At 29.1% G+C, this 26,021-nt stretch overlaps 1 protein-coding gene across 11 annotated transcripts in view; it reads right to left on the bottom strand.

Annotated features, from left to right (window-relative positions):
• LOC148180081 (band 7 protein AGAP004871) overlaps positions 1 to 26,021 on the bottom strand; it is a 65,210-nt gene that overhangs the window by 31,840 nt on the left and 7,349 nt on the right. For 6 of the 11 annotated variants that reach the window (XM_088050630.1, XM_088050637.1, XM_088050633.1 and 3 more), the window contains one exon: positions 1,512 to 1,618. In XM_088050630.1, the coding sequence (XP_087906756.1) occupies positions 1,512 to 1,618 (107 nt within the window). Of the gene's footprint in view, positions 1 to 1,511; positions 1,619 to 15,875; positions 15,959 to 20,775; positions 20,864 to 26,021 lie in introns of those variants that run through there. The other 5 variants (XM_088050632.1, XM_088050639.1, XM_088050634.1 and 2 more) reach the window with 4 other exon arrangements.

The following is a 26,021-nucleotide window of genomic DNA, read 5'->3' as shown; positions in this document are numbered from 1 at the left end:
AAAATTCGTATTTTTGCTAGTTTTTTAATTATAACAGCAAAATTTAAGAAAATTATTACTTGAAAAAGGGTCATAAACTGTCAAATTGCAAAATTTTCGGACAAAAAACATAGATTTTAGAAACATTTTTTTTAGGACCATCCAATAATTTTAACTACAATTTTGTGGGCATTCAAGTTAAAAATTTCACAAAATATTCGTTAAGTTAAGAAAACACAAGTTTTTTCTAAAAATATCTTCATATTCTTTGTCCTGTAACTTTAAAATGGCTAGAGATAATAACTTGTTTATCACAGAATTAGAAAACAGAGATCTCAACCTTTATATGTATTACAATAAAAAATCAAAGTACCAATTTAGGAGTTCTTTGCAAAAGTGTCAAAAAGTTTTTAAAAACCATTCGATTTTCGAAAGTGTCATCAGTTTTTCCCAAATATCTTGGCTAAAACTAACTCTGCCGGTGACTTCTATAGTTCGTTAGAAAGCTTATTTAATTACCTTTCCAATGATGTATTATAGAGTTTTATGATTTTGCAAGTTGTTAAGCATAACTGAAAAAAACGCAAAAGTGAACGCGGGATACTCAGAGAAAAACTTATTTTGCCAATATCTCTGAGTCCTGACCTGATGGAGCAAAACGGTCGTCGGATTTAGAATCAGGAAGCAATTCTACTTTAAAAATGTTTTTCCACTGCTCCAATACAATGTTCGTTTAGTTCTAATTGTAGTTTATTCGTATCATTAAATTAAAAAATTGGTGGATGCGCCGGGCGAAAATATTTTTTAAAAACTTATTTTACAAATATCTCACAGTCCAACCCTGATATTCCAAATTTTGTTCAAAAGTATAATCAATAACAGGAGAGTAATTAAAACAAAACCCAAAGGCGAAAAACCGAGAATCCTCTCGAGCTCCGCCACACCTTCTGCATTCCAATATATTCCACAAGATTAGCGAAATCGAGAACAAGATCCGGTACAACCCCCAAAGGTTACAAACTTTCGGAATTCATAATTAAAAGCTTTCAACGAACTTGCCTCGATCTGGGCTAAATTAGCAAAGAGAAAAATTACATTAAACGTGATTTTCAAAGAATGGCGAATTTCCCGACCGCATCAATGCGCAATTAAAAAGAGAATAATTATAACAGTCCATTCACGTGGAAAAGTAAATTTGCATTGTACTCGAAAACGTAAGCTACAACGAGCGAACTTCTTTTCGATTTTCGCGCTTTTAATCGAGATGTTGCGTAATTAGCCCAATTATCCCCCTCAGTGGCGAAGTTTTCGGGGAAATTCCTCTCCGAGCTGTATAAATTTCGTTATTCTCCCGCGGCCGCTAAACTATTCCAGGCTTGATATCTGGAGAGTCCCGCGTTTCTATAAATTCCCAAATTCAATTTAGACTGTTATTTACAATTCAGAGTGGTAGCCACGAAAAGGTAAGCAACTCCAATTTAATTTCTATGGAGTTCGCCGGTTTACTCCATTTAGCACAATGACGGACTCACCTTAAAGCAGACGAAGAGGGAGAACGGCATGGTCAGAATGACAATCACCCATGATAGGCCTGTCAGAATTCTGCCGCACATCTTCGTGTCCTCCTCTACTAGCTCTGCTGCAAAAAAAATTGAAATTATTACAACTGCAATTTTTTTATCGGGCAATAAGTTACGACACTTGAGAGTTTAATAGTTAAATCGAAGACTGAAATGAGTTTATTGGACGCCATTATAGTCGTATCAGCGAAATAATGAAACGTCTTTTTACGGAGCTTTGCGCTGAAATTGCTCAACGAACAATTTTTAAATTGAAATAGGTGCTCTGATATTTTTCAGACGTTATTAAAACCGTTGATTTAGTTGTTTTAATGTCCTCATTTAATGGCATTCGGTTCGTGGACGCACATGAACGGCGTGTTAAGTGAGGTCGAGCACTCTGATTTTTTTTCAACTGGAAAAAGTTCTTTCACCTTTTTAACTTTTTTTTTATTTTAAAAATTTCCTAAAATTTTGCACTTTAGCAGAATTAATAAACACCTTGTAAATAATAATCTCTCAAAATTTCATTTTTATAACGAAAAAACTACCAAAGATACGAATTTTATTATGAAAAATTTGAAAATTATTGAGTTGTTCTAAAATAAAATTTTCTAAAATCATTATTTCTTGTTTTGAAATTCTGGACTTTGGCACAGTTAATAAACACTTTCAAAATAATGACTTTCTCAAATTTCATTGTCATAATTGCAACACTAGCAAAAATACGATTTTTGTAGTTAAAATAAAATTCTCTAAAATCTCCATTTTTTGTTCAAAAATTTTGGAATTTACTACAGTAAATGAACACTTAGTAATAAATTTCATTGTCATGACGCTGAAACTAACAAAGATACAAATTTTACTTGAAAACGTTGACAATTTTTGAGCTGTTCTGAAATAAAATTTTCTAAAATCTTAATTTTTTTTTTCTAAAATTTTGGAATTTGGCACAATTAATAACTACTTCAAAAGTAGTAACCTCTCTTCAAAATTTCATTCTTACGAAAAAACAATTAAAGATACGAAATTTTTCTATAAAAAGTTGAAAATTGTTGAGTTGTTCTGAAATAAAAATTTTTAAATTTTTATTTTTTGTTCTAAAATTCTGCACTTTAGCACCCTTAATGAACACTTTAGAAATAATAATTTCCCTAAATTTCATTGCCATAACTAAAAAACTAGCAAAGATACGAATTTTACTATGAGAAATATAAAAATTATTGGATTGTGTTAAAATAAAATTTTAAAAATCTTCATTTGTTGTTCTAAAATTCGGCACTTTAGCGCAGTTTATGACCACTGTAGAAATAATAAAATTTCATTGCCATAACTGAAAAACTAGCAAGGATACGAATGTTATTATGAAAAATTGAAATAAAATTTTCTACAATCTCCATTTTTTGTTCGAAAATTTTGCACTTAGGCACTCTTAATGAACACTTTAGATCTAATAATTTTTTTAAATTTTATTGCCATAACTAAAAAACTAGTAAAGATACGAATTTTAATTGAAAAAATTGAAAATTATTGGATGGTTTTAAAAAAAAATTCTAAAATTTTTATTTTTTGTCTTAAAAAATTTTGAAATTTGCTACAGTTTATGACCACTAAAGAAATAATAACTTCCATAAATTTCATTACCATAACTGAAAAACTAACAAAGGTACGAATTTTAATAAAAAAGAAAAAACTTTTTAGTTCGTCCTAAAATTAAATTTTCTAAAATCTCATTTTTTTGTTCTAAAATTCTAGAATTTGGCACATTTAATGAACACTTAAAAAGTAATAATTTCCTTAAATTTCATTGTCATGACGCAAAAACTAACAAAGATACGAATTTTACTTGAAAAAGTTGTCAATTTTTAAGCTGTTCTGAAATAAAATTTTCTAAAATCTTTATTTTTTTTTCTAAAATTTTAGAATTTGGCACAGTTACTAAACACTTTAGAGATAATAACTTTCCCAAATTTTATTGTCATAACTGAAAAACTAACAAAGATACGAATTTTAATAATAAAGAAAAAAACTTTTTAGTTCGTCCTAAAATTAAATTTTCTAAAATCTCATTTTTTTGTTCTAAAATTCTGGAATTTGACACAGTTAATGAACACTTTAAAAATAATAATTTTTCCAAATTTCAGTGTCATAACTCGAAAACTAGCAAAGATATGAATTTTACTTTGAAAAATTTGAAAATTATTGGGTTGTCCTAAAATAAAATTTTTTAAAATCTCAATTTTTTGTTTTAAAATTTTAGAATTTCTCACAGTTAATAAACACTTAAGAAGTCATAACGTCCCTAAATTGTATTGCCATAACTAAAAAACTACCAAAGATACGAATTTTATTATGAAAATTTTTCAGTTGTTCTAAAATAAAATTCTCTAAAATTTCCATTTTTTGTTCTAAAATTTTGGAATTTACCACAGTTAATGAACACTTGAAAAGTAATAATTTCCTTAAATTTTATTGTCATGACGCAAAAACTAATAAAGATACGAATTTTACTTGAAAAAGTTGATAATTTTTGAGCTGTTCTGAAATAAAAATTTTCTAAAATCTATATTTTTTTTTTTTAAATTTTGGAAACTGGCACACACTTTAGAAATATTAACTTTCCCAAATTTTATTGTCGTAACTGGAAAACTAACAAAGATACGAATTTTAGTAAAAAAGAAAAAAAATTTTAGTTCGTCCTAAAATTAAATTTTCTAAAATCTCATTTTTTTGTTCTAAAATTCTGGAATTTGACACAGTTAATGAATACTTTAAAAATAATAATTTCACCAAATTTCAGTGTCATAACTCGACAACTAGCAAAGATATGAATTTCATTTTGAAAAATTTGAAAATTATTGGGTTGTCCTATAATAAAATTTTCTAAAATCTCAATTTCTTGTTTTAAAATTTTAGAATTTCACACAGTTAATAAACACTTAAGAAGTCATAACGTCCCTAAATTGTATTGCCATAACTAAAAAACTACCAAAGATACGAATTTTATTATGAAAATTTTTCAGTTGTTCTAAAATAAAATTCTCTAAAATCTCCAATTTTTGTTCTAAAATTTTGGAATTTACCACAGTTAATGAACACTTAAAAAGTAATAATTTCCTTAAATTTCATTGTCATGACGCAAAAACTAAGAAAGATACGAATTTTACTTGAAAAAGTTGACTCTTGACAATTTTTGAGCTGTTCTGAAATAAAATTTTCTAAAATCTTTATTTTTTTTCTAAAATTTTGGAATTTGGCACACACTTTAGAAATAATAACTTTCCCAAATTTTATTGTCATAACTGGAAAACTAACAAAGATACGAATTTTAGTAAAAAAGAAAAAAATTTTTAGTTCGTCCTAAAATTAAATTTTCTAAAATCTCAATTTCGTGTTCTAAAATTTTGGAATTTTACACAGTTAATAAACACTTAAGAAGTCATAACGTCCCTAAATTGTATTGCCATAACTAAAAAACTACCAAAGATACGAATTTTATTATGAAAATTTTTCAGTTGTTCTAAAATAAAAATCTCTAAAATCTCCATTTTTTGTTATAAAATTTTGGAATTTACCACAGTTAATGAACACTTAAAAATTAATAATTTCCTTAAATTTCATTGTCATGACGCAAAAACTAAGAAAGATACGAATTTTACTTGAAAAAGTTGACTCTTGACAATTTTTGAGCTGTTCTGAAATAAAATTTTCTAAAATCTCTATTTTTTGTTCTAAAATTTTGAAGTTTGACACAGTTAATGAACATTTTATAAATAATAACCTCCCAACATTTCATTGTCATAACTCAAAAACTAGCAAAGATACGAATTTTACTTTGAAAAATTTGAAAATCATTGGGTTGTCCTAAAATAAAATTTTCTAAAATTCTTGGTCTAAAATCTGAACTTTGGCACAGTTAACAAACACTTTTGAAATAATAACTTTCTCAAATTTCGTTGTCATAATTGCAAAACTAGCAAAAATAGTAATTTTGCTTAGAAAAATTTGAAAATTATTGAGCTGCCTTAAAATCTAAAATCTCTATTTTTTATTTTAAAGTTCTTCACTTTGGTCCAGTTAATAAACACTAGAAATAATAAATTCTTCAAATTTCATTGTCATAACTCAAAAACCACCAAAGATACGAATTTTAATAAAAAAATATAAAATTTTGGTTCGTCCTAGAAAAATTTTTTATTTCTGAGCAAAACGGACTTCAGATTCATAATCACACTTTAGAAAATTTGTCGACTAATATTTCCTTATTATTCACAATGCATTTTCTCATCAAATTAGAAATGCATTAAAACTAAAGTCTAGCATATTTGTCTTGCAAATTTATCCACTTAGCTACCAAAGTTAAACCAACATGGAATATATTTTCCACCATTATTCAATATCTGCACTCAAATACTCGTTCCAACCTCTTTACGACACTAAAACTCCACTGCACCGCACCGGCTTTACGCTATGCGCAAAGAGAAAATTATGCTTTTGACTTGAAATTTTCGTTTGATAAACCATTTCGCGTTACAGTATATAGGAGTAAAATATCGTAATAAATTATTTTTGAACGTGTTGCAAGGGCAATATCAACACATATTTCTCTTCTTAATAAATCGTAAAAGAGATATTAAAAACGAACGAAAAGTCTTGTAATATATTTCCCCGGAGCCTCCACAGTTTAATACCAATTTCTCTTCCCGGATAAAAAAAATCGTTCAATTTTTAAAACTGTCTCTGCCCCCAAATTCTGTTTCGCAGTTGCACGTCCACAATAGGCGCTTGTTTAGAGCGGAAAAATAGACCCAATCGCCATGTCAAACTGTTGAAACCAAATAAATTGAAAAAACAGTCTCTCAAAACACGCAAAATCGGTTAAAACTTCACCAACATGAAAATACAATTTTCCCTCGGTCACGCATTACAAATTCGAAATTTCGCCCTCATTATTTGCTTTAAAAATTGATAAACTCGCCTTAACCAAACACACATTAAATTGTTTTCGTTTTTGGAAATAAAAACGTGCGATAATCTCACAAAGCAACCAAAATATTTGGATTATCGACTCGGCGCTCACATGAGAGTTTAGACACTTGATTAGTTCCACCTTAAAAATACTTTGTAACACTATAATACCACACTGAATCAATAGATGAGTCCCTTTTCTGCAAAACAACACTTGTACAGTTCAGTGCTGCAACACAACGCTCCAATAAGGCACTCTGAAACAAAGCGGAAATCGAGCTCGGGGACAAAATCGTTTTGACGAGTGTTAAGGTATCGCGTACTTGCTTAATTTTGTAACAAAATTGAATTGGTCGAAAGGTCAGCCACGTGAACGGCAAAGTAAACACGTCAATTATCTCTATTTTTATTAAATGTTTCCATTAGTTTAATTCATTGGGAGTCGTTGTAATTTGTAACCAGTGTTGGAATTTAAGAGAAAATTATTTTAAATTCGCTCACTTAAATAAATATTTCTGCAAGTGTCATTTATCTCACGAGATGTTGGTTTGTAGGTTGTAAAAGCGTAATAAAAAAGCTTTTACGTAATGACAAACTCGACACAGCTAAATGCTTTGACCAAATTTTGTTACAATACACTTAATATTGAACTAATTTTTCTGTTGGAGGAGGAAAGGCTTTATTGTTTCTGTTCTAATTTGGCTGAATTGTAGTGTGCGATCTTAACTTGAATTCAAAATTTGAGAAAATAAATTTTAAGACCAAAAGTAGCTCTCTTTTACGGTTTTAGAGACTCTAAATCTAATTTTGTCAATATCTCGCTTGTTTACGGAGCAATATTAAAGTATTGGTGCTCATTTTACGCATAATTTTACGCAGAATCCAAGTCTGTGTCATTTTTCCACGTACGATAATAAACAACCAAATTAGAACTACTTAAAGTTGCTAGTAAACTTCCAGCAGAAAGAGATGTTATCTCTCCAATTGACCGCAAAAAAGACACTAACCAGCGAAAAACTCAGGGTCAAACAACTGAAATTTAAATTGTACTAATCACATTAGTGTGTGCGGAGGAAACAACTCGGAAAAAACGCATTACCAGATGAAAGAACGCAAGACCCCGACAAAACCAGATGAGGAAACAGCAATACATTAATGCAGGCGCTCGTAACTTCGACGCTAATTGTGCGAATCATTAATTCCCGCTTAATTCTTCCACACAGAATCGATACTGTGCTATTAAAATTCATAAATCTGTGAATTATGCAAATGTTTTTGGTGCTTCGAAAGCCATCCATCACGCCCGCAACACGTTGTTATCGGCCCTGAAAAGCGCGACTTTATCGGCAGGTAATTACGCCAGTTGGGGGAGATCAAGGAAGATTTTCCTCGCGCAGGTATGACAATAAAACAATGTGAAATTTTTCCGAGGTGGAATCGCGAAAACCAATAAAACGGGCCGTGTTACTGTTAAAGTATTCCGGCGTATCAAGTCGGCGCAATATTAAAATTTGACGAAAAATGTAATAAAGTTCTTGCAAGGAAGTATTTAATAACGCCGACTAAATAATGCCAAAAATGAGAAAATAGGTGGGCACGTAATGTTTAAATAATAGCTGAAGGGAGATCGAGCCGCTGCGCTATTGGAAATGTGATTAGAAACGTGCACAACTAAATGGGAATGTGCTTTATTGAGTTGATCGGTTCAGATTAATGTGGCTTCAGTTCGAATTATTTTGAGGAAAACCCTAGGTGGAGTTTTGGAGAGGTGAGACAATGCTACAGGGGAGTGTCACCTGGTGGTGGTTCGTGATTGCGTCACAGATAACACCGGACTAAGAGCAGAGCTAATGGTACAGTAGAGACTACAAGTGCAAATCGGAAAATGTCGAGCGGGGTCGGGAACACGTGATTTTAGCTTGGCTGGGATTGGTGCGACATTTTTCACTTAATTTGCTCTCAAGAGACTTAGGTTTGACAAAGCAGATAATTTCACCTTTGTGATATGCCATTGACAGTTTAAGTGCTTTAAGTTGGGGAAAAACACTACTTTATATTTGATTTTTTTCGACTTAATTAAAAGAGTTCTTAGTGGAGGTAATTACAAGATTGGAAAATTGCTGCTTCTTTCGTGAACTGCAACGTCTACATTATAAAACCTAATTATACCACTGATTAAGGAACTTAATTTTCTTAACAAAGCAATAGAAACAAACTCGTCATATCAAGAGGAAGTTTTTATTGAAATAAGTGCGCAGATCTGCGAAGGAATTTTATAATTAATTATTTCAATATTTATTTAGCGTGACATTTAAATTAAACATGAGAATAAAAATAACGAACTTTAGGTATGTGTTTCTCCCGGCGCATCCACCATTTTTGCAAAAATAATTTGAATTTGGATGTCACTTTCTCGCTTATTTTTTGGAGTAAACTTGCGTTATTATACATCATTTTACGCAAAATTTTACGCAGATTTCAAATCTGGGATTTAAATTCAGATCCGACAACAGATAACCGAGGTATGACCAATCAAAATTTCGGAAAGTTGTTTTTCAATTTTTCTCATTTTTCGTAATTTTTAAGGTTAAATATTTCGGAAACTACTTGAGATGTTGAGATGCGGTTTGTGTCATTCTTTTTTTCGGCTCATTTTACGTTAGGAAATGTTCTCAAAAGCCCAAAATTCGATAGTCGATTTTTCGCGAAAAAAAATTACGACTCAAACGCTGAAAATTTTTCATTTTTTTTTATTTTTGGGCATAACTCGTAAACCATTTGTCCTATAGATCTCAAATTTGGCCAGTAGATAGATTTTGAGCTCCTCTTTCGACTGATGTATAATTCAAAGCTATTAAACGTCGTTTTCATTTTGAAAACATTGATTGAAAATCACCCTCCTCAAATGACGTTTTCAATACAGTTTTTGGCCAATGCCTCGTTTATTTATTAAGCAAACTCAACAAATTTGGGTCTCATTTTACGTATAATTTTACGCTGAATCCCAAAACATAAGAATTTTTTAATTTTAGTCAACAAATAACCGAGTTATGACCGTTTGAAATTTTGGGTTGTCGCCAGAAGGCCAAATTTTTGCAGGTTCAAAACAATTCGTGCTCGATATCTCGAAAACTATTTCAGATATTAAGATGCGGTTTGCGCCATCGTTTTTCTCGCGATTATTTACATATAAAATAGTTCTTAGATTTTCCAAAAGTTGAAAGTTTTTCGGAAAAATTCATAACTAAAACTATGTCAAAGTTCTGAGGTCGATATCTCGCTTGTTTTTGGAGCAAACTTGTTTCATTAAGCTCATTTAACGCAGAACTTTACGCAAAATCCAAAACTAATTATTTTTTAGTGTATGTCAACAAATAATTGAGTTATGGTCGTTTGAACTTTTTGGGGTCAAATTTTTGAAAGTTCGAAAGTATGTGTAGTCTCAAAAACACATACTACGGATTTTTCCGCGATTTTTATGAACAAATATCAGTAATTTTTTCAACTTTCCCTTAAAAAAAACTCCAAATTTTCCTTTACAAATTTGTCCCTCTAATTCTTGTAACCAATTCACAATATGCATGCCCCACTATTATTCACAATGAAACGCCAAACAAACTCCTGCGCCCTTTGAACCAAATTTATTGCACACTATAACATATTCCGACTGTTGTAACTCCATTCTCCTCTAATCTCCAACGCATCAACTCTTCAACCATCAATAATTCCTACCAACACGACAATACATCTCTCATAATTCCCCATTAATACCAGACGGTACTAAACAATCCACAGAACATCAAAGCCCACATTTTCCGTCTTGACTCAACATTTAATTTATAACGACATCATTATATTGTTCGATTAATTAACATATGTTGCCTTACGGGCAGAATTAGAAATTCTGCGACGATCGATCGTTGTTGCCAAGTAATTTCGCTAATTATCTTTTAGTATTATGAGAGAAATTCCTGGTTTACGCGCCATGTAGCAGAGAGTTTTCTTTTTCAGAAACGACAATGTGTGCTCGAAATTTCACACAAATGAGATCGACGTTTATTAATAAGTAAAGTTTGCCTGGCGCATCCACCATTTCTGCACGGTTATAATAACCAGTTTTCCATAACTGTGCTCATGAGGCCACATAAAATACAATATTCTATTTATGAACGCGAAATCTCAGAACTTTACGTTGTTTGAATCCTCCCTGCAAAGTCTTAAATCTCTTCTAATCAAACCAATCAACTTGATAGATATCGCAGGTTTCCACAGCAGGAAACTTGACGTGATTGCGGAATAAGTGTGTGGATTCATGGAAATACCATATTCAAATCTGTCCTGTTTCAATATTTGCACAAATCTCGTGATATTCGAGATGGAAAGACGGATGGCAATTGGAAGAATTAAAACAGTGTTTCACGTGGAAAAAAATGAGTTCTCTTGAGCGCCAAATTGAAATAGGTGGAGACAAATAAAAAAGATTATCGGAGTTAATTATCTTCGGCGTGTTTGAGCTCCATTATGACCACGTTTATTAGTTAAGAGTGGAATTTTGTGTCCGCAAGACGAGGAAACTCTTTTTATTCATTTTTTACACAGAAGCCACAAATCATGTAAACTAAATTTGCTGTGAGAAATTCGACGGTTAGATTACATTGTAATGGACAATAAACGAAAATATTACAGCCAATAAAAATGCGAATTTGAAATGTAGTGGAGCAAAATTGAGTTTCTGTCAGACTTTGATTTGTTTGTATGAAGTTTAAACTGGATTTTATTTTATGTAACTTTGTTCCCAATCTAGAATGTATTAAATTAATTTTTTGCGCAACAAACAAAAGGGTAGAACTGGATTAAACAAACAAACAAAAAAGTTCGGTCCAAACAACAATACTATATTTTTTCTGGGAAATTGTGCATGCATGAGCTCATTATCTCGTTCTGGCAACTACGCCTGTATCGATCCGGAATTGCCTAAGATTTTTTTACTAAAATTGGACGCGATAATGTTCACAAGAAGTAATTCAATAGATCATTTGTGTCTTTACGATGTAATATCATATATCATATTAGAATAGAAAAACTTTCGAAGAATATATTACGACGTAAAAGTTTTATATCGTCGCTTATTACGGTAATTGTGGGATTCGTCAGCTAGATAGCCTTAAGCGATAAAAAGAATTGGATTAACTCTAAAAATAAATGTGTGGTTTTATAATGTAAGTTTGTTTACGAGATATTTTTAGTTGCACTTGGAGTTGTGACGAAAATTCGTTTTTGGGTCAACAAATTTTGAACTGAAGCAGCGAAAAGTCGTTTCTGAAGTAGAATTGTCTGCTAATTCTTAATTCGAAGGTCGTTTTGCGACATCAGAGATATTGGCTTAATAAGTTTTTGGTGAGGAAAAAATTTTTGGTTCGTCTTGAAATACAGTTTTTTAATGTCTGTTTTTTATTCTAAATATTTGCACTTTGGCACATTTAATGAACACTTAAAAAGATAGTAACCTCCTAAAATTTTATTGTCATGACTTAAAAACTAACAAAGATACGAATTTTACTAAAAAAAACTTGAAAATATTTAGTTCGTTAAAAAAAAAATTGAAATCTCTAATTTTTGTTCTAAAATTCTGCAATTTTGCACAGTTGATAAACACTCTAAAAGTAGTAATTTTCCAAAATTTTATTCTCATGACTTAAAAAATAACCAAGATACGAATTTTACTAAAAAAGTTAAAAAAATTTGTTTCGTTCTCAAATAAAATTTTTTCAAATCTTTAATTTTAGTTCTAAAATTTTGCACTTTGGCACAGTTAATAAGTACTTTAAAGGTAATAATTTCCCAAAATTTTATTGTCATAAGTTAAAAAACTAATAAAGATACGAATTTTACTCAAAAAAAGTTGAAAATTTTTGGTTCGTTCTAAAAAAAATTTTCTAAAAACTTTAATTTTTGTTTTAAAATTTTGCACTTTGGCACAGTTAATGAACACTTTAGAAATGATAATTTCAGTGTCATAACTTAAAAACTAACAAAGATACGAATTTTACTTAAAAAAAGTTAAAAATTTTTGGTTCGTTCTAAAATGAAAAATTTTTAAATCTCTAATTTTTGCTTCAAAATTTTGTACTTTGGCACAGTTAATAAGTACTTTAAAAGTAATAATTTCCCAAAATTTCATTGTCATAAGTTAAAAAACTAATAAAAATACGAATTTCACTCAAAAAAAGTTGAAAATTTTTGGTTCCTTCTAAAAAGAATTTTCTAAAAACTTTAATTTTTGTTTTAAAATTTTGCACATTGGCACAGTTAATGAACACTTTAGAAATGATTATTTTAGTGTCATAACTTGAAAACCAACAAAGATACGAATTTTACTAAAAAAAACTTGAAAATATTTAGTTCGTTAAAAAAAAAATTGAAATCTCTAATTTTTGTTCTAAAATTCTGCAATTTTGCACAGTTGATAAACACTCTAAAAGTAGTAATTTTCCAAAATTTTATTCTCATAACTTAAAAAATAACCAAGATACGAATTTTACTAAAAAAGTTAAAAAATTTTGTTTCGTTCTCAAATAAAATTTTTTCAAATCTCTAATTTTAGTTCTAAAATTTTGCACTTTGGCACAGTTAATAAGTACTTTAAAGGCAATAATTTCCCAAAATTTCATTGTCATAAGTTGAAAAACTAATAAAGATACGAATTTTACTCAAAAAAAGTTGAAAATTTTTGGTTCGTTCTAAAAAAAAATTTCTAAAAACTTTAATTTTTGTTTTAAAATTTTGCACTTTGACACAGTTAATGAACACTTTAGAAATGATAATTTCAGTGTCATAACTTAAAAACTAACAAAGATACGAATTTTACTTAAAAAAAGTTAAAAATTTTTGGTTCGTTCTAAAATGAAAAATTTTTAAATCTCTAATTTTTGCTTCAAAATTTTGTACTTTGGCACAGTTAATAAGTACTTTAAAAGTAATAATTTCCCAAAATTTCATTGTCATAAGTTAAAAAACTAATAAAAATACGAATTTCACTCAAAAAAAGTTGAAAATTTTTGGTTCCTTCTAAAAAGAATTTTCTAAAAACTTTAATTTTTGTTTTAAAATTTTGCACATTGGCACAGTTAATGAACACTTTAGAAATGATTATTTTAGTGTCATAACTTGAAAACCAACAAAGATACGAATTTTACTAAAAAAAACTTGAAAATATTTAGTTCGTTAAAAAAAAAATTGAAATCTCTAATTTTTGTTCTAAAATTCTGCAATTTTGCACAGTTGATAAACACTCTAAAAGTAGTAATTTTCCAAAATTTTATTCTCATAACTTAAAAAATAACCAAGATACGAATTTTACTAAAAAAGTTAAAAAATTTTGTTTCGTTCTCAAATAAAATTTTTTCAAATCTCTAATTTTAGTTCTAAAATTTTGCACTTTGGCACAGTTAATAAGTACTTTAAAGGCAATAATTTCCCAAAATTTCATTGTCATAAGTTGAAAAACTAATAAAGATACGAATTTTACTCAAAAAAAGTTGAAAATTTTTGGTTCGTTCTAAAAAAAAATTTCTAAAAACTTTAATTTTTGTTTTAAAATTTTGCACTTTGACACAGTTAATGAACACTTTAGAAATGATAATTTTAGTGTCATAACTTAAAAACTAACAAAGATACGAATTTTACTTAAAAAAAGTTGAAAATTTTTGGTTCGTTCTAAAATAAAAAAATTTCAAATCTCTAATTTTTGCTTTAAAATTTTGTACCTTGACACAGTTAATAAGTACTTTAAAAGTAATAATTTCCCAAAATTTCATTGTCATAAGTTAAAAAACTAATAAAAATCCGAATTTGACTCAAAAAAAGTTGAAAATTTTTGGTTCGTTCTAAAAAGAATTTTCTAAAAACTTTAATTTTTGTTTTAAAATTTTGCACATTGGCACAGTTAATGAACACTTTAGAAATGATTATTTTAGTGTCATAACTTGAAAACTAACAAAGATACAAATTTTACTTAAAAAAAATTAAAAATTTTTGGTTCGTTCTAAAATATAAAATTTTTAAATCTCTAATTTTTGCTTTAAAATTTTGTACTTTGGCACAGTTAATAAGTACTTTAAAAGTAATAATTTCCCAAAATTTCATTGTCATAAGTTAAAAAACTAATAAAAATCCGAATTTGACTCAAAAAAAGTTGAAAATTTTTGGTTCGTTGTAAAAAAAATTTCTAAAAACTTTATTTTTTGTTTTAAAATTTTGCACATTGGCACAGTTAATGGACACTTTAGAAATGATAATTTCAGTGATATAACTTGAAAACTAACAAAGATACGAATTTTACTTAAAAAAGTTGAAAATTATTGGTTCGTTCTAAAATAAAAAATTTTCAAATCTCTAATTTTTGCTTTAAAATTTTGTACTTTGGTACAGTTAATGAGCACTTTAGTAATAATAATTTCTCAAAATTTTAGTGTCATAACTTATAAAACTAAAAATCTACATTTTTCGTTTTAAGGTTTAGCGACAAATTTCATTTAATCCGGACCTGATCGACCAAAAGGGACTTCAAATTCGGAATCAAAAGTCCACTTTTCTAGAACAATTTTTCCCAAAACTTGCCGACCAGTGTATTGCCGATCCCAACCAGCCAACGATATTTTAGTTAGCATTAAAAATAACCTCATCTAAATTTAAACTAACAATTTCGATTATTTATAACACGACAAACTCGGACAGTGCTTATCCTGTAGATCAATACAATTTTTTATTTTATTTCCGGCAGGCTTGGACGAAAATACTCCGAAATCCCTTAAGTCTCCTCCTCAGTTACGCATGTACAACCAACCTCAAAGCTCCACTCCTTTTGTGCTTTGAATGAAAATTTCCAGTTACAATAACGAACAATGCCAACATAAATTTCACAGCCACATCAAATTGCAGTCGTTGAAAATTTAAAATTCAATTTAAGAAAAAGTAGTCTGTTCGTTTAAAACAGTTAGAAATGACTTGTTCACCTCAATTAATTCGGTTCTGAGCTGGTCACCGCCTCTTTGTTCGCCATAAATTCCCATTGTACCGCCTCCGGTATTACCGTTATTATTATCATTCCCCGGAGTATTCGCTACAGTCATTTTATTCCCGGACTTTGTTTGGCGGCAATAAACATCTCCAATTAAACTTATCAAAGTCGCAGTTTTATTTGCAACCGCAGGAAAGTAAACAAGCGAATTGTGCCCAGCAAGTGGGGCAAGAGTGACGTCATTGCATGACGTCATGACGTAGTAAAACCAGAAAACTTGAGCTTTAGGGCTCAGAGCCGCCTTTATTGGAACAGACATGGAAACAGCGCATGCAACAAATAAAACTGACCTTCAGTCATAATGAACTAGATCGTTTTCAGTGCAAATCGAAGAGCAGCATGCCTTGGTGGGCGCACGTTTCAGGACTGTGTGAGCTTAAAGCTCGCAGCTTGCGAGCTTCCGCCCGACTCGAAAGCTCCCGAGTTCCCCCGACCAGGTCCTCCCGATTTATCAGCGGGAATGATAGTGTAAAAGACGGGATCAAAAGTCGAGCTTTGAGCTTTCTTTCGCAAATTGAAGTGCCTTTTGGGCGCTATGATCTTTTCCAATATTGGTGGCGATCCGTCACGTGTTTATTGAGAACGGAGGAATTTCGGAATTTCTTTTCATCGTTACGCAAAAAATTGATTATTAGGAATCCGAGATCTTTGGGGGAATTTAATCATCGGGAATTATTAGACAGCTTCTCTCGGTTTGTGACGTTGGAGATTAGTGGCGGTTGCAGAACGCCATTTTTCAAATTGTGGAATGTTTGTTTTGGGAAATTTAGACGTGCGAGTGGCGCAAAATTGCAACAGTCTTGAGGGTTCGTTCTTTAGTTAAAAATTTAATTCCGGTAAGTGATGGGAACATCAACAAAATTGCGTGACAGGAACTATAAAAACCGGGGAAACACCTGTTACTTTGGACACGTGCATAAATTCTTAAACTGCAGCGTAAATTGCCGGTAATGACATGTGTAGTTTAAACCCAAAACGCCTGGAAAGCTCGACGTTTCTTCAGACACTAAAAATTATTTTCTCCACGAGCTATTTCATATTTTGAAAAAAATCTGTTGCTATTTTAACGTTCGACACTTTTGCTTTCAACTCCAGAATTATATTATTTATTCAACATCAACTTTTATTTCTCTGGTCCTGCACAGAAATAAATAAAATATTCATTTAGGTAATGCTCGGGGGCATTTCTTTCATGCAATCACTTTAAACGTAAAGATGAGATTTTTTTAGGGTACAAAAAATGTTTATAGCAGACTTAAGAAGTTTGTTGATCAACTGGCGGTGAAATTAAATGTTTTTATTAGCTATTAATTCCCAAGCAACAATATCGCGCCAAATACAAACAAATCGATACATCTATTTTGAACGCTTTTAAAAATTCATACATTTAACTTCTAGTCATTACGTTGATATCAAGTGGAAAAACATAAGGCAAGGTCGCACAAGCATCGGTTTTCAGGAGAAAATAATAGCTTCTAATGGTGGAAATTACATGAGTCAATAAATTTTTGGAAAAAAATCGTTTCTTAAGTGGAGTGGGCTCCTGATTCCGAAGTTTTAAGTTTATGTTAATTCAAGATATGCCAATGAAATTTGAACACATAATTACTTTTGTAAGGTTTATTACTTGTGCTAAAGTTCAGAATTTTAGAACAAAAAATAAAGATTTTAGAAAATTTTCTTTTAGAACGAACAAAGATTTTTAACTCTTTTTTATTAAAATTCGTATTTTTGTTACTTTTTAAGTTATGTCACTGAAATTCGGAGAGATTATTAATTTTTGACGATTTATTATTTGTGCCAAAGTTCAGAACTTTAGAACAAAAAATATAGATTTTAGAAATTTTTCTTTCAGAACGAACGAAATGTTTTCAACATTTTTTTAATAAAATTCCTATCTTTGTTAATTTTTAAGTTATGACAATGACATTTTCAGAGATTATTAATTTTTGAAGGTTTATTACTTGTGCTAAAGCACAGAATTTTAAAACAGAAAATAGAGATTTTAGAAAATTTTCTTTTAGAACGAACCATATATTTTCAACTTTTTTTTAAATAAAATTCGTATCTTTGTTAATTTTCAAGCTATGATAATGAAATTTTGAGAGATTTTTATCTTTAAAAGGTTTATTATTTGTGCAAAAAGAATATGAACCCGTTTTCGGAAAATAAGTTGACAAATTTCTTAAATTTTAAATTTTTCTGGCGCATCCACCATTTCTACCATTACAGTAGTCAACAATTTTTTGCTTTTCTTAAAAACTTGCAAAGGTATAGGATTGTTTAATAATGTTTTGAAAAGCTAATTTAATAAACTTTCCAACGATCTATAAAACTCATTACTAGAGTAAGTACTTTCCATAATATTAATTTTCTTTTGGAACAAACCAAATATTTTTAACTTTTTGTTTGGTAAAATTCGTGTCTCTGTTAGTTTTTAAGTTATGGCTATGAAATTTTAGGACGTTATTACTTTTAAAGTGTGTATTAAGTGTGTCCAAGGCCAAAAATTTAGAACAAATAATAGAGTTTTTAGAAAATTTTCTTTTAGAGGGAATTAAAAATTTTTAACTTTTTTTTAGAAATTTTTTTATCTTTGTTGGTTTTTAAGTGATGATAATGAAATTTTGGGAAAGTACTACTTTTACAGTGTTTATAAATTGTGCCGAAATATAAACTTTTAGAACAAAAAATAGAAATTTTAGAAAATTTTCTTTTTGAACGAACCAAATATTTTTAACGTTTTTTTAGTATAATTCGTATTTTTGTTAGTTTTTAATTATGTTATGACAATAGAATTGTAGAGATTATTACTTTGAAAAAGTTTATTAACTGTGCCAAAATTTTGAATTTTAGAACAAGAAATGGAGATTTTAGAAAATTTTCTTTAGGACGAACCAAATATTTTCAACTTTTTTTTTTGGTAAAATTTGTATCATTGTTAGTTTTTCAGTTATAACAATGAAATTTGGAGTGATTATTACCTTTAACGTGTATATTAACTGTGTACCAAAGTGCAAAATTTTAGAACAAGAATTAGAGATTTTAGAAAAAAATATTTTAGGACGAACAAAACATTTTAAACTTTTTTTTAGTAAAATTTGCATCGTTGTTAGTATTTAAGTTACAACAATAAAATTTTAGAACAACTCAAAAATTTTTAACTTTTTTATATTAAAATTCATATCTTTGCTAGTTTTTGAGTTATGACAATGAAATTTAGGCAAGTTTCTACTTTTTAAGTTTTTATTAATTGTGCTAAATTCCAAAACTTTACAACAAAAAATGGAAGTTTTAGAAAATTTTATTTTAAGACAACCAAATAGTTTTCAAATTTTTCTTAACAAAATTTTTAATTTTGCTAGTTTTTTAGTTATGGGAATAAAATTTGGAAAATTCATGATATCTAAAGTGTTTATTAACTGTGCCAAAGTCCAAATTTTGGGACGTTATTACTTCTAAAGTGTGTATTAACAGTGCTCAAGGCCAAAAATTTAATAAAACAAATAATAGAGTTTTTAGAAAATTTTCTTTTAGAGAGAATAAAAAATTTTTAACTTTTTTTTAGAAAAATTTGTATCTTTGTTGGTTTTAAGTGATTTTTGGGAAAGTACTACTTTTACAGTGTTTATAAATTGTGCCAAAATGTAAACTTTTAGAATAAAAAATAGAAATTTTAGAAAATTTTCTTTTAGAACGAACCAAATATTTTTAACTTTTTTTTAGTAAAATTCGTATTTTTGTTAGTTTTTAATTATGTTATGACAATAGAATTGTGAGAGATTATTGCTTTGAAAAAGTTTATTAACTGTGCCAAAATTTAGAATTTTAGAACAAGAAATGGAGATTTTAGAAAATTTTCTTTAGGACGAACCAAATATTTTCAACTTTTTTTTTTGGTAAAATTTGTATCATTGTTAGTTTTTCAGTTATAACAATGAAATTTGGAGTGATTATTACCTTTAACGTGTATATTAACTGTGTACCAAAGTGCAAAATTTTAGAACAAGAATTAGAGATTTTAGAAAAAAATATTTTAGGACGAACAAAACATTTTAAACTTTTTTTTTAGTCAAATTTGTATCGTTGTTAGTATTTAAATTACAACAATAAAATTTTAGAAATATCTCTGACTCCTGACTTGATGTCGCAAAACGGACTTTGAATTCAGAATCAGAAAACAATTCTCCATTATCTCTACCCCAATTTTCGCCCAAAATGTATTGGCTAGTGTTATTGATTTGCTCTCAAAAATAATTTTTCACTCCCGACAAAAAAAATGCTCTGAAACTTCTTTTTAACTTGTTTCGTTTAGTTTAATTAAATGTTGGAATTCAATTCGACTCTAGAAAGTGCTTTGAAACATATCCTGAACACAGAAATGATTAGCGGTAATCTTCAAAGGAAAATGACCACACTGAAAGCCGCAAGTTTTAAACTTATTGTCGGATCAAAATTATGATGACCAGGGTTAAGTTTTAATGTTAATTTATGAATCTATTTATATCTAGAACTGTAAACTTCGTCCTTTTATTTCGGGATTAGTTTGTTTTTTATATCTATGGTTTGAACTCTGCCGTTATCATTCTTTTTCGAGTAAGAGAAGGAAATCTTAACTGAGATTCAGCGAAATCGCAGATTGTAGTAAATTGCTTAATGGGAGGCGATTTTATAAGCCGGTCAAAACTCTCTAGAGAATTCCACAAAAAATGGACGTCCCCAGAGGTAATGGAGAAAAAAGGTACAATAAAAAGTTTAGTTTTCCATCGATTATTATCTTACCCATCAAGTAAAAATTACCAAACAAACTGTTAATAAAATCCCTGTTGGTTTCAAGAGCGCCACTTTCAGAATTATGCCCACCAAATCTAATAAATAATTCGCCTGAACTCAAACCAATTATGCATGTCCGCAGCGAATTAATGTCAAAATCATTATCTTTTATTTCAAATGAATTAATTACCCGCGTTAACGATACCGCCGCCCATTTATTATTCATTCCATCATCCTCTCATTTTTCCCTTAGATCCGACATCCTATTTGCATATTCCGAGCAAAAAGCACGCACTTTGCATGGTAACTGAGAAACAATGAAAGCTAAAACTTTCAGTTTTATGTTACAAAACTGGCGAAAAAACGAATTAATACAATAGCCGAGCGATTAATTAAAAAGATAATTTGTAACTTTACCATTGTGGTATATGGAGGCTGCGGATCCGGACGATCCATTAGCGTTGGGACTATTTTTGGACCCGTTTAGCATGACACCGACTGGTTGACTACAGAGACACTTTCACATCTTAATGGTGGTTTTTCTTGTGCCACGTATTGGTAATGGACAAAACTCGTTACCTTGGCGGTGGTTATTGCTGGTCGTTACTTAAAATATTCATTGATTCATTTCCAATTCTTTGATTGTTGGTGATTAAAGACGGGAATTTATTCATAATTTATTGTATTGATTGACCTCGCACTTGGCTCGCTTTTAATATGAACCCGTTTTTAGAAAATGAGTTGTCAAATTTTTAGAATTTTTAATTTTCCCGGCGCATCCACCATTTCGACAGTAACACTTGTCAATAATTTTTCACTTTTCTTGAAATTTTGCAAAGGTGTAGGATTATTTAATAATGTTTTAAAAAGTTAATTTAATAAGCTTTCCAACGATCTATAAAACTCATTACTAGAGTAAATACTTTCCATAATATTAATTTTCTTTCAGAACTAACCAAATATTTTCAACTTTTTGTTTGGTAAAATTCGTATCTCTGTCAGTTTTTAGGTTATGGCAATGAAATTTTGGGAGGTTATTATTTCTAAAGTGTGCATTAATTGTGCAAAAGACCAAAAATTTAGAACCAAAATTACAGATTTTAGAAAATTTTATTTTAGGACGAATCAAAAATTTTCAACTTTTTTAGTAAAATTCTTATCTTTGTTAATTTTTTTAGTTATGACAATGAAATTTGGGGAGGTTACTACTTCTAAAGCGTCCAACAACGGTGCCAGAAATCAGAAATTTAGAACAAAAATTGGAGACTTTAGAAAAAATAATTTTAGGACGAATCAAACACTTTTTACTTTTTTGTTAGTAAAATTCGTATCTTTGTTAGTTTTTTAGTTATGCCAATGAAATTTTAGGAGATTACTACGTCTAAAGTGTGCATTAACTGTGCTAAATTCTAAAATTTTAGAAAAAAACATGGAGATTTTAGAAAATTTTATTTTAGGAGAACTTAATAATTTTCAAATTTTTCAAAGAAGAATTCGAATTTTTGCTAGTTTTGCAATTATGACAATAAAATTTGAAAAGGTCATTATTTCGAAAGTATTTATTAACTGTGCCAAAGTGCAGAATTTTAGAACAAAAAATGGAGATTTTAGAAAATTTTATTTTAAAACTCAAAAATTTTCAACTTTTTCATATTAAAATTCATATCTTTGCTAGTTTTTGAGTTATGACAATGAAATTTAGGGAAGTTTCTACTTTTTAAGTTTTTATTAATTGTGCTAAATTTCAAAACTTTACAACAAAAAATGGAAGTTTTAGAAAATTTTATTTTAAGACAACCAAATAGTTTTCAAATTTTTCTTAACAAAATTCGTAATTTTGCTAGTTTTTTAGTCATGGGAATGAAATTTGGAAAATTTATGATGTCTAAAGTGTTTATTAACTGTGCCAAAGTGCAAAATTTTAGAACAAAAAATGGAGATTTTAGAAAATTTTATTTTAGAACTCAAAAATTTTCAACTTTTTTATATTAAAATTCATATCTTTGCTAGTTTTTGAGTTATGACAATGAAATTTAGGGAAGTTTCTACTTTTTAAGTTTTTATTAATTGTGCTAAATTTCAAAACTTTACAACAAAAAATGGAAGTTTTAGAAAATTTTATTTTAAGACAACCAAATAGTTTTCAAATTTTTCTTAACAAAATTCGTAATTTTGCTAGTTTTTTAGTCATGGGAATGAAATTTGGGAAATTTATGATGTCTAAAGTGTTTATTAACTGTGCCAAAGTGCAAAATTTTAGAACAAAAAATGGAGATTTTAGAAAATTTTATTTTTGAACAACTCAAAAATTTTCAACTTTTTTATATTAAAATTCATATCTTTGCTAGTTTTTGAGTTATCACAATGAAATTTAGGGAAGTTTCTACTTTTTAAGTTTTTATTAATTGTGCTAAATTTCAAAACTTTACAACAAAAAATGGAAGTTTTAGAAAATTTTATTTTAAGACAACCAAATAGTTTTCAAATTTTTCTTAACAAAATTCGTAATTTTGCTAGTTTTTTAGTTATGGCAATGAAATTTGGGAAATTTATGATATCTAAAGTGTTTATTAACTGTGCCAAAGTGCAGAATTTTAGAACAAAAAATGGAAATTTTAGAAAATTTTATTTTAGAACAACTCAAAAATTTTCAACTTTTTTATATTAAAATTCATATCTTTGCTAGTTTTTGAGTTATGACAATGAAATTTAGGGAAGTTTCTACTTTTTAAGTTTTTATTAATTCTGCTAAATTCCAAAACTTTACAACAAAAAAATGGAAGTTTTAGAAAATTTTATTTTAAGACAACCAAATAGTTTTCAAATTTTTCTTAACAAAATTTGTAATTTTGCTAGTTTTTTAGTTATGGGAATGAAATTTGGGAAATTTATAATGTCTAAAGTGTTTGTTAACTGTGCCAAAGTGCAAAATTTTAGAACAAAAAATGGAGATTTTAGAAAATTTTATTTTAGAACTCAAAAATTTTCAACTTTTTTATATTAAAATTCATATCTTTGCTAGTTTTTGAGTTATGACAATGAAATTTAGGGAAGTTTTTACTTTTTAAGTTTTTATTAATTGTGCTAAATTCCAAAACTTTACAACAAAAAATGGAAGTTTTAGAAAATTTTATTTTAAGACAACCAAATAGTTTTCAAATTTTTCTTAACAAAATTCGTAATTTTGCTAGTTTTTTAGTTATGGCAATGAAATTTGGCTAAAGTGTTTTATAATTTTCTGCCAAAGTGCAGAATTTTAGAACAAAAAATGGAGATTTTAGAAAATTTTATTATAAACAACTCAAAAATTTTCAACTTTTTTTAGTAAAATTCGTATCTTTGTTAATTTTTTAGTTATGACAAATAAATTTGAATTTCTAAACTGTTCATTAACTGTGCCAAAAAGTAGAATTTAAAAACAAAAATTACAAATTTTAGAAAATTTTATATTTAAGTTCCAATCAAGAATTTAAGTAAAATTGTTAGCTTTATAGCTAGAACAATAAAATTTGGGGAGATTGCTACTTCTAAAGTGTGCAATAACTGTGCCAAAGGCCAAAAATTTTGAACAAAAAATAGATATTTTAGAAAATTTTATTTTATAAGGATCGAAATAAATTAAAAAACTCGACCAGCAACTTAACTACATAATTTTTATCTATGATCGTTTATTCTATCCAGTAAAATCAATAAGAAACGCGAGATATATAAAAAAAACTACAATTTTGTGAGTATTTAAATCAAAATTTTTACAAAATTTTTGAAAGTTAACAAAACGTGATTTTTTTCTAAAAATGTTTCCGCATTCTTCATGTAAATTTTGAAATGGCAAGAGATAAAAACTTGTTAAACACCTCTGCAAAAACAGAGATTTCAACCTTTATAATGACGAATTACAATAGAAAATCAAAGTACTAATTTAAAAGTTCTCTCCAAAAGTGTCAAAAAATTTTTAAAAACCGCTCGTTTTTCATCAGTTTTTCTCAAATATTTTGGCCAAAACTAACTCTACCGGCAAGTTCTATAGTTCATTAGAAAGTTTATTCAATTACCTTCCCAATGATGTATTATAGAGTTATATGACTTTGCAAGTTGTTAAGCAAAACTGAAAAAACAAAAGTAGACAATCCAACTTTAGAACTGCTCTAGTGCATATTTTCTCCAAAATGTATTTATTATAGATTTCCTTTCAAAATTATAGTTACAACTACCACGAAACTAAAACCACTTGATATGTGGCGGCAGTAACCACTCAGCTTATCATAGCTCTAAAACTAATATTTAACTGCAATTACCATTTCTATACATTAGAACAGTGAGATTCGTCAAATTTCCGCAGAGAAACCTCCAATTCAATCCTCTCTCAATCTCATTCTCAAATAGCCCCAAGTAGGTAAATCTCGGCAAGTCGGACCTCCTCGAAAGGACCAAGATAACAGGAAAGCACCCCAGAATCAATTAAGACGACGAATGCACATTATAATCGACAATTCCACCTCGTAATTTAACTTTGTTAATCGAGCACGAATGTAGTGACCACCCGTTTATCACTGAATTTGAGTACAGAGAAAAGCGGATAATTTCTTTCGAATTACATAAATAAAACGAAATTGTGTTTGCGTGACAATTGTATGTTGAAATGTGTTTTTAATATTTATAAACAGAACATGCTCAGACAAAATTGGAAATAATTCGTGAAATTACCATTGACGTACGTACATGACGGCTGTCACGGCCTCTTCTTCGCGGTCCTCAACATCTTCAAGACGACACAACAAGCACAACACAGCTACAACATCACATGCGTGTGATTCTTGTCGCCTCGGAATAATTAATAAAGTTATTAACACTTTGCGTGTCAAACTGAAGAAGTCAATACTTTAACACATTGCTCACTGATGTAGATAACCGATATTGACCTTGTAATAATTAGTTTGGAGCCACTTCCTGAATCAAATTACGTTTTAATTTTTAATTGCTAGGGTCGAACGACTAAAAATAAATCGAATTAAACGATCACTTTCGAAGGAAGTTTGTAATTGCGTTTGTCTGTTTGGATTTTGGCTCTCGAACGGATCAATTTTTTAACTGTAAATTCAACGGAAAAGGAGTGCAAAGAAGAAAATGTGACTTTGTAATAATTGTCGTGCTACGTGCTTGCTACAAGAGACTCGGAGTTTTTCTGTCGTTTGAAAAACCCCTCGTTAGTCCAGGCAAAATAAACATGAACCTGGGAGTAATTCGCATATGGCTGATTTTTTGTGTAGATTAGCATTTTATTGTTCTAAACAAATTGTCAAAAGTCCTCATCGATAGGTGTGCTGCTAAAAATGTAAAAAAAACAATTCTTTGCAAATATCTCCTCACTGGTGATTTCAATGGCAAAACATTTATTATGAAAATTTTTACATTTTAGTCTCCATCACCGTCTTTAGAGGCAAGTTTGACACTTAACAATACCAAAATCTGCCCTCTATAGTTGTAAGAACATAGTAATTTAGTTATCTAGAACGATAGTTTAAAATATTTGAGCAATTCTTTGTCCACAAATGACAGAAGTGTGTTTCACGTGTCCAAAAACGTTGACTGTTGGAAAAATTCTTAATGTAAAACAAAGTATTTTAAACACCTTAGAACTGTTCTTAGAATTCACAGACCCATGA

This window comes from Gnatocerus cornutus, chromosome 2 (assembly GCF_029298725.1).
Source record: "Gnatocerus cornutus isolate USDA-ARS CGAHR chromosome 2, icGnaCorn1.1, whole genome shotgun sequence".
In the NCBI taxonomy this organism is placed as follows: domain Eukaryota; kingdom Metazoa; phylum Arthropoda; class Insecta; order Coleoptera; family Tenebrionidae; genus Gnatocerus; species Gnatocerus cornutus.
Note: the sequence above shows the minus strand (reverse complement) of the source record. Positions and strands in the feature narration are given on the sequence as shown.